Source organism: Oncorhynchus clarkii, chromosome 1 (genome assembly GCF_045791955.1).
Source record: "Oncorhynchus clarkii lewisi isolate Uvic-CL-2024 chromosome 1, UVic_Ocla_1.0, whole genome shotgun sequence".
In the NCBI taxonomy this organism is placed as follows: Eukaryota; Metazoa; Chordata; class Actinopteri; order Salmoniformes; family Salmonidae; genus Oncorhynchus; species Oncorhynchus clarkii.
The window spans coordinates 4878074-4888364 of NC_092147.1; the positions used below are offsets into that span (position 1 = coordinate 4878074).

Sequence of the window (10291 nt, forward strand, 5' to 3'; positions counted from 1 at the left end):
CAATTATCTGGCAACAGCTCTGGTGGACATTCCTGCAGTCACCATGCCAATTGCACGTTCCCTCAAGACATCTGTGGCATTGTGTTGTGTGACAAAAACTGCACATTTTAGAGTGGTGTTTTATTGTCCCCCAGCACAAAGTGCACCTGTGTAATGATCATGCTGTTCAATCAGCTTCTTGATAATATGGATTATCTTGGCAAAGGAGAAATGCTCACTAACTGGTAAGTAAAAAGGACACATTTCCTGGGATCTTTTATTTTAGCTCATGAAACATGGGACCAACACTACACTTTATGTTGTTTTTATATTTTTTGTTCAGTGTGTTCAGAATAATACGGAGTGTTGATGACCCACAGCACCCATTCCATACTGCTGAATCACATCGCATGTTCACTTACTACACTACAGAAACAAATACCAGTGCAGGGCTCACTAAATGAATGGGCAATCACACCGTTTCGGAGACCTCAAAAGGTTATCCACTGGTTTAAAGGGTTGTTGTGAACACAGAAAATAACATTTTAGTTGTTTTCTATTTATTTAATACAGTGTTATAAAACTGGGAGAAACTAGAAACAAAATGGAGAAATCTGAAACGTGGATAAACAAAACCAACAAAAAAAAAGGAAGGAAGGAATTTGATGTAAAAATAACTGAAATAGGCAAAAAAGAAACTGATTTTAAAAAGGCCCACCCATTGTTTTGTTGCTGTTCATGACTGCACTTCAGAGTGTGTGTCATCCTGCAGCACAGCATTTTGGGGGAAGTTGAGGTCAGGTCTATTTACCCAGGAGGGGAAAAAGGTTGGGCCATCCTAGAAATGGGGAAAAACTCAGAAATGTTTTAGTGAAATATAATATATAACATTTATCAGACGCTTTTATCTTGTGTTTTTTTTTAATGTATGCTTGGTCCCAGGTATTGAACCGAACATCTTGCCATTGCAAGACTCTACCAAGATAAATGACAGGGTTATAAATGCTTTGTGAAGCCTCAATTTAATATGATTTATAAGGCTTTTATTAAGCTGTGCTTATGCCACCCTTTATAAAGCACAGGTTTATGTCATATTTGACATAGCGGCTTATGTCACATTTGACGTTGGTGGTTATGTCACACTTATGAACCCTTTATATGAGATGAGATATGGTAATAGATGATGAGATATGGTAATAGATGATTTGTAACACATGTATGTAGTGTTTATGAAGGCTTTATGAAGTGAACATAATTTAAAGCAGGATCGAATTATGAAATCTACAAACCTGACATTTCACTTTAACATGTTGACTGCCTGTTTAAAACAGTAGCTTATCCCTGTAAATTTGAAGAGAGAGATCAGTCGCTTTATCTCTTCCTATCATCCTGAGTGTTTTAGACAAAGATAGTGAATAGGGTCTAATAAGGTGTTTTCAACCTCTCTCCATCCACTTGGACAGTAAGAAAATGTTTCACCCTGCCTGACATGGTGCGTCTTCTCTGTCTTTACATATCTTCTCTGTCTTCTCTGCCTAGAAAGCCAGCATTCCGGAGTCACCTCTTTCTGTTGACGTTGAGACTGGTGTTTTGTGGGTACTATTTAATGAAGCTGCCAGTTGAGGACTTGTGAGGCGTCTGTTTCTCAAACTAGACACCAATATCCTTGTCCTCTTGCTCAGTTGTGCACCGGGGCCTCCCACTCCTTTATCTATTCTGGTTAGAGCCCGTTTTTCGAGGCTCTGTGAAGGGAGCAGTACACAGTGTTGTACGGGATCTTCAGTTTCTTGGCAATTTCTTGCATGGAATAGCCTTCATTTCTCAGATCAAGAATAGACTGACGAGTTTCAGAATAAAGTGCTTTGTTTCTGGCCATTTTGAGCCTGTAATCGAACCCACAAATGCTGATGCTCCAGATACTCAACTAGTATAAAGAAGACCAGTTTTATTGCTTCTTTAATCAGGACAACAGTTTTCAAATGATCAATTAGCCTTTTAAAATGATAAACTTGGATTAGCTAACACAACGTGCCATTGGAACACAGGAGTGATGGATGCTGATAACGGGCCTCTGTATACCTATGTAGATATTCCATTTAAAAAATCAGCCGTTTCCAGCTACAACAGTCATTTACAACATGAACAATGTCTACACTGTATTTCTGATCAATTTGATGATATTTTACAAATGGACAAAGGAAAATGTGCTTTTCATTCAAAAAACAAAAAACATTTCTCAGTGACCCCAAACTTTTGAACGATAGTGTATGTAAATTGTAAAGTTTTTGTCTGTAATGTCTTTTCGTTATGTGTCGGACCCCAGGAAGACTGACTAGCTGTCACCGTGGCATCAGCTAATGGGGATCCCCCCCCCCAAAAAATCAACAAATTTAAATAAAATTCAGGAAGTAGACTGAAATTAATTGGAATTGGAAAGTAATGTACTTTCAGAATTGACTGTAATTGAAATGATATTGACCCCAACCCTGAAGGAAATCTAGACTGTGACTCCTTGGAAAACAGAGCATGATACCGACTGAACTATCCTCGGCAAAATTAATACAACAAATATTTTATTGGCACATACAACGGATAGGTGCAGTGAAATGTGTTGTTCTACAGGGTCAGTCATAGTAGTATGATAGGTGTTCTACAGGGTCAGTCATAGTAGTATGATAGGTGTTCTACAGGGTCAGTCATAGTAGTATGATAGGTGTTTTACAGGGTCAGTCATAGTAGTATGATAGGTGTTGTTCTACAGGGTCAGTCATAGTAGTATGATAGGTGTTTTACAGGGTCAGTCATAGTAGTATGATAGGTGTTGTTTTACAGGGTCAGTCATAGTAGTATGATAGGTGTTGTTCTACAGGGTCAGTCATAGTAGTATGATAGGTGTTGTTTTACAGGGTCAGTCATAGTAGTATGATAGGTGTTGTTTTACAGGGTCAGTCATAGTTCATAGTAGTATGATAGGTGTTTTACAGGGTCAGTCATAGTAGTATGATAGGTGTTGTTTTACAGGGTCAGTCATAGTAGTATGATAGGTGTTGTTCTACAGGGTCAGACATAATAGTACAGCGCCCCTGGATCAAAGTGCCTTGTTCAAGGCGACATCGACCGATTTTTCACTTTTTCAGCTCAGGTATTCGAACCAGCGACTTTTGGTTAATGGCCCAGCACTCTAAATGTATGGGCCGTGGGGTACGGGGGGAGGGGGGGGGGGGGGGGGGGGGGGTACAGATGCTTCACTGGTGTTGCAACGTGCAAGGTGTTGAAATAAACAGAAGTCCACTGAGAGTCTTTACAACGTCCCCCCCCCCCCCCCCCCTGAATTGACTCGATTCCAAGGGATAACGGTTTAGGAACTAGAAAATAGTGGGGGGAGGGGGGGGGGGGAGGGGGCGGTTTGGTCTCCTGTGTCTGTTCACTGCCTCTCTGTATCACTGAGTAACCACTGACCAAACAGACACGTTGGAGTGATCAAGGAAACCATATCAGCTCACCACAAAACAAAACACCATATAAAATATATAGACAAATATATATATATATATATAAAATATAGACAAATATATATATATATATATAAAATATAGACAAATATATATATATATATATAAAATATATAGACAAATATATATATATATATATAAAATATATAGACAAATATATATATATATATATAAAATATATAGACAAATATATATATATATATATAAAATATATAGACAAATATATATATATATATATAAAATATAGACAAATATATATATATATATATAAAATATATAGACAAATATATATATATATATATAAAATATAGACAAATATATATATATATATATAAAATATATAGACAAATATATATATATATATATACACACGTTTTATTAGACAAGTATCAAGGTCATCATTTTTTAGGTTTATTTGATTGGAATGAACAAGTGAGTGTGTGCTGAATTCTTCCTACAAGTGTTGTGATATAATTCTATGACCTACTGAAGCAACGGTGGTTAATGGTTAACCTTTGTAAATGTGGTGTTGAACAATGGTGTGAATACATTACCGGGAACAAACATGTGACCTGAACAAGAAAAAAGAAGTGTGTAATACATGGTTTTATACATTCTGATCAAATTCAAAAACACTTTTCAGGAGTAAACAACGAAAAGGTTTGCTTGAGCGAAATCCTCACAGTCAGAACAGTAATGCAAACCAAACATAGAAGTGGGAGGGGTTTAAAATGCCTCTTTTGTCAGGTGAGAGGTGTGTGTCTGTCAGGCTGCTTACAGAGTCAAGAGTCCAGATCGTGCAATTGTATCATATCCACACTGCCAACAAACCCAGCTAGAGCCATGTCGTCCATCACCGTCCCGCCACCTAAATGTCTCCAGAAAACCTTCGTGGCTCCGCGGAGACACATGTTTGGGCCTGGACCGTCCAATGTTCCTCCTCGCATCTTAGCGGCAGGGGCCGAGCCCATCATCGGTCACATGCATCCAGAAATGCTCGAGGTATGTCTACAAAGTTTGGTGATGAGCAATCAATCACAACTAAGGTAACCGTGCAAAAAAAAAAAGTACTTTTATGCAGGATTTACGCATAAATGGTTGAATTTGAATATTTTAGATAAGGCTTATAATATTATCCCTGAACCATATTGTCTGTTTGTTTAGCTGCTTATCTCCCCAAGCAAAAGTGTTTTATGAACATTTAAAGATTAGCCAATACTGTATGTCAACCAGCCTTTTGGGGGGGGTCCTAAGCAAGATTTGGTTGGGCCCCCCCCCCCACCTTGAGGGCCAAAAAAATTTGGGGACAGAATTTTTATTTTATGGCACTAGCTAGGTTTCCATCCAATTGGGGACAGATTATCATGCGAAGATTCTAAAATCTGCATAGAAACAGTATGCAATTTTTTTTCCCATCAGCGATGTGTCCATCAAATTGACTTGCGGAGGATAAAAGGATGTGTGTAGTGACGTAGTGCACATAGAAATACATTTTGCGGTTAAAATCGATTTAAAAAAAATACAATTTAAAATGTGTTTCCATCGCATTTTCAACTCGACTGATGGTTTTGTCACAAAAAAATAAAATAAATAAGTTGTTAAATAGTGATTGTGCCCAGTCTGGTCTCCAGCCAACATCTGGCAGATACACAGTGGGTAGGTTACCTACATTATGAGATTATTATGGGATGTTAGTTTTATTTGTCAAACGGCAGCCAAGGGACCGATCGTCAAGTCACCAGAATAAGACCCTCGATACTTATTGGAAAGGAGCATCAAGCTCCTCACTGGGCTCCTTCACCACCCTGTGAAGTTCATCATAAATTATCATCTGTAGCCTGATAAACTGCATGCTTTCCCCGAGTCGTAGTGGGAAGACCACACAATATCATTGCGTGACTCCAAAATTTACTTTGGTCATGATGTCAATATGTCATTTCTCGGCATAATTAATTTTACTGACGCAAAAAAAAAGTCTATGACATTTGGAAAGTTTACCAACAAATTTGCTGATTCCATCAGGCCTGTCATTGCAGGGTAGCCTAGTGGTTAGAGTGTAGAGGCGGCAGGGTAGCCTAGTGGTTAGAGTGTAGAGGCGGCAGGGTAGACTAGTGGTTAGAGTGTAGAGGAGGCAGGGTAGCCTAGTGGTTAGAGTGTAGAGGAGGCAGGGTAGCCTAGTGGTTAGAGTGTAGAGGTGGCAGGGTAGCCTAGTGGTTAGAGTGTAGAGGCGACAGGGTAGCCTAGTGGTTAGAGTGTAGAGGCGGCAGGGTAGCCTAGTGGTTAGAGTGTAGAGGAGGCAGGGTAGCCTAGTGGTTAGAGTGTAGAGGCGGCAGGGTCGCCTAGTGGTTAGAGTGTAGAGGCGGCAGGGTAGCCTAGTGGTTAGAGTGTAGAGAAGCCAGGGTAGCCTAGTTGTTAGAGTGTAGAGGTGGCAGGGTAGCCTAGTGGTTAGAGTGTAGAGGCGGCAGGGTAGCCTAGTGGTTAGAGTGTAGAGGAGGCAGGGTAGCCTAGTGGTTAGAGTGTAGAGGAGGCAGGGTAGTCTAGTGGTTAGAGTGTAGAGGAGGCAGGGTAGCCTAGTGGTTAGAGTGTAGAGGCGGCAGGGTCGCCTAGTGGTTAGAGTGTAGAGGCGGCAGGGTAGCCTAGTGGTTAGAGTGTAGAGGCGGCAGGGTAGCCTAGTGGTTAGAGTGTAGAGGTGGCAGGGTAGCCTAGTGGTTAGAGTGTAGAGGCGACAGGGTAGCCTAGTGGTTAGAGTGTAGAGGCGGCAGGGTAGCCTAGTGGTTAGAGTGTAGAGGCGGCAGGGTAGTCTAGTGGTTATAGTGTAGAGACGGCAGGGTAGCCTAGTGGTTAGAGTGTAGAGGCGGCAGGGTAGTCTAGTGGTTAGAGTGTAGAGGAGGCAGGGTAGCCTAGTGGTTAGAGCGTTGGGCCGTTAACCGAAAGGTTGCTGGATCTAATCCCTGAGCTGACAAGGTAAAAATCTGTTGTTCTGACCCTGAACAAGGCAGTTCACCCACTGTTCCCCGGCATGGCGTCATTGTAAATAAGAATGTGTTCTGAACTGACTTGCCTAGTTAAATAAAGGTACAATTAAAATACTTGGGTGGAATCCTGGTTAGTGTAAAGTACATTTACTGCAATTCCTCACTTATGTCACGTTCATATGATATCGGTGTGAGAATGACTACCAAAATCAAATGGGGGTCCCCTTGAGCACGTGCCTGGTCGGCATGGCGACGATTAGGCCTACGAGCTCTAGACAGCTACCCTCCTTAGCAATCAAAAAACATGTTTTGCTGACATGGACTAATTGAGCCACTGACATATGTGGAAAACGTCTGATGATACATGTGTATTCTATCGTTCAACAGTAAGTTGAGAGAGTTAAAAAATATGTAAATAACAAAATTTGGGTCGGCCGGCGGGGCCCTAAACACAGCATGCAGGCGGCTCTGCGTTCAACTGATGTAAAAGTGATGCGTGTTTTAAATCTGTTTTCACTACCCAGCGAACCTATTACAGTGTTGAGAGAAACGTACCAAATCATTAAATCAGATATAGAATCGGATGAAGTTTAACATCCCGAGGGGGAAAATTGTCTTAAGACACACAGTACTGCAGAGTACACAAGTAGACACTGTACACTACACACTAGACATAACACACACAGTACACGTCGTAATACTCAAGTGTCTACCAGACAGACTCTTGATCCCATAATCATCTCTTTTACTGTGTTTGTTGGTATTCTAGATCATGAGTGACATCAAGAGTGGGATCCAATATGCCTTCCAGACTCAGAACAACATGACAATAGCAGTGAGTGGCACAGGACACACGGCCATGGAGTGTGCCATCTTCAACGCCGTAGAGCCAGGGGAAGGGGTTCTCACCGCGGTCAATGGGATCTGGGGAGAACGGGCAGCGGAGATGGCAGAGAGGATAGGTACTTGATTGTTATGGGATACGTTCCATATGGCCTCCTGTTCCCTTCTTTTGACAAGAGCCCTATGGGTCGTTGTCAACAGCTGTGCACTATGGGTCCTGGTCAACAGCAGTGCCCTATGGGTCCTGGTCAACAGCAGTGCCCTATGGGTCGTTGTCAACAGCAGTGCATTATGGGTCGTTGTCAACAGCAGTGCATTATGGGTCCTGGTCAACAGCCGTGCCCTATGGGTCCTGGTCAACAGCTGTGCACTATGGGTCCTGGTCAACAGCTGTGCCCTATGGGTCCTGGTCAACAGCTGTGCACTATGGGTCCTGGTCAACAGCCGTGCCCTATGGGTCCTGGTCAACAGCTGTGCACTATGGGTCCTGGTCAACAGCTGTGCCCTATGGGTCCTGGTCAACAGCTGTGCACTATGGGTCCTGGTCAACAGCTGTGCACTATGGGTCCTGGTCAACAGCTGTGCACTATGAGTCCTGGTCAACAGTAGTGCACTATGGGTCCTGGTCAACAGCTGTGCACTATGGGTCCTGGTCAACAGCAGTGCACTATGGGTCCTGGTCAACAGCTGTTCACTATGGGTCCTGGTCAACAGTAGTGCACTATGGGTCCTGGTCAACAGTAGTGCACTATATAGTGGATAGGGTGTCATTGGGTAACCATGACCTTTGCCTGTTAAAGTTTTGCTTCTGTCCCTCTCCTTGCCCCAACCTGGGCTCGAACCAGGGACCCTCTGAACACATCAACAACTGCCTTCCCACAAAGCATTGTTACCTATCGCTCCACAACAGCCACAGCCTTAGCAGAGCATGGGTAACAACTAGTTCAAGGTCTCAGAGCGAGTGAAGTCACCAACTGAAACGCTACTAGCGTGCACCGCTAACTAGCTAGCAGTTTCACCCTATTTACACGCCTGCGAGCACACCTGGTTATTAAGACCTTGTTTCAAATACCGTAGCTTTGCCCACTGAGGAAGTTCCCTTTGAATTGATACATTTGTGATTAACATAATACATTTCCCATCAACCCAACAGGTGCCAGAGTTAATTCCATTGTGACAACTGCAGGGGGGTATTTCACCAGTGAAGAGATTGATCGGGTAATGACACATATCTCACTTGATCTGCTCATACCCTAACCTTCATCTACAGGTATAGATAGTCCTACCCTAACCTTCATCTATAGGTATAGATACTCCTACCCTAACCTTCATCTACAGGTATAGATACTCCTACCCTAACCTTCATCTACAGGTATAGATACTCCTACCCTAACCTTCATCTATAGGTATAGATACTCATACCCTAACCTTCATCTACAGGTATAGATAGTCCTACCCTAACCTTCATCTATAGGTATAGATACTCCTACCCTAACCTTCATCTACAGGTATAGATACTCCTACCCTAACCTTCATCTACAAGTATAGATACTCTTAACTTTCATCTACAGGCATAGATACTCCTAACCTTCATCTACAAGTATAGATATTCCTAACCTTCATCTACAGGTATAGATACTCCTAACCTTCATCTATAAGTATAGATTCTCCTAACCTTCATCTATAGGGATAGATACTCCCAACCTTCATCTACAGGTATAGATACTCCTTCCCTAAGCTTCATCTATAGGTATAGATAGTCCTACCCTAACCTTCATCTACAGGTATAGATACTCCTACCCTAACCTTCATCTACAGGTATAGATACTCCTACCCTAAGCTTCATCTATAGGTATAGATAGTCCTACCCTAACCTTCATCTACAGGTATAGATACTCCTACCCTAAGCTTCATCTATAGGTATAGATAGTCCTACCCTAACCTTCATCTACAGGTATAGATACTCCTACCCTAACCTTCATCTACAAGTATAGATACTCTTAACTTTCATCTACAGGCATAGATACTCCTAACCTTCATCTACAAGTATAGATATTCCTAACCTTCATCTACAGGTATAGATACTCCTAACCTTCATCTATAAGTATAGATTCTCCTAACCTTCATCTATAGGGATAGATACTCCCAACCTTCATCTACAGGTATAGATACTCCTACCCTAACCTTCATCTACAGGTATAGATACTCCTACCCTAACCTTCATCTATAGGTATAGATACTCATACCCTAACCTTCATCTACAGGTATAGATACTCCTACCCTAACCTTCATCTATAGGTATAGATACTCCTATAGATATGCCAAATTGCTGCTATCCGATACACCATAGTGCGTCCCAAGTGTAACCCTATTCCCTATGTAGTGCACTACTTTAGACCAGAGCACCTATTCCCTATATAGTGCACTACTTTAGACCAGAGCCCTATTCCCTATATAGTGCACTACTTTAGACCAGGGCCCTATTCCCTATATAGTGCACTACTTTAGACCAGAGCCCTATTCCCTATGTAGTGCACTACTTTAGACCAGAGCCCTATTCCCTATATAGTGCACTACTTTAGACCAGAGCCCTATTCCCTATATAGTGCACTACTTTAGACCAGAGCCCTATTCCCTATGTAGTGCACTACTTTAGACTAGAGCCCTATTCCCTATGTAGTGTATCACTTTAGACCAGGGCCCATTTCATTCTGTGCATCGAGACTGGTATTTCTGATCTGTCACCGTTTCTCCTCAGGCCCTGGCCAAACACAAGCCTGTGCTGTTCTTCCTAACCCACGGAGAATCCTCCACAGGAGTCGTCCATCCACTAGATGGCATTGGAGACATATGTCACAAGTAAAGAGCCCCTTACTCCCACCTCTTCAGCTTCCATGTCAATATAAATGCTTATAAAAACCCAACAGATAATATATACGGTACCAGTGAATGATTTGTTATAAAGTAGTGCCCTCTCCTTTC

The 10291-nt window shown here is 42.0% G+C and overlaps 1 protein-coding gene across 1 annotated transcript in view; it reads left to right on the forward strand.

Moving 5' to 3' along the window:
* The first annotated feature begins 4221 nt into the window (after positions 1 to 4221).
* The window catches only part of LOC139416606 (alanine--glyoxylate and serine--pyruvate aminotransferase a), a 9340-nt gene continuing 3270 nt past the window's right edge, over positions 4222 to 10291 (forward strand). Inside the window, exons 1-4 of the mRNA XM_071165515.1 lie at positions 4222 to 4493; positions 7236 to 7428; positions 8463 to 8527; positions 10068 to 10168. Of these exons, the coding sequence (XP_071021616.1) occupies positions 4335 to 4493; positions 7236 to 7428; positions 8463 to 8527; positions 10068 to 10168 (518 nt within the window). The 5' untranslated portion in view covers positions 4222 to 4334. The remainder of the gene's footprint in view (positions 4494 to 7235; positions 7429 to 8462; positions 8528 to 10067; positions 10169 to 10291) is intronic.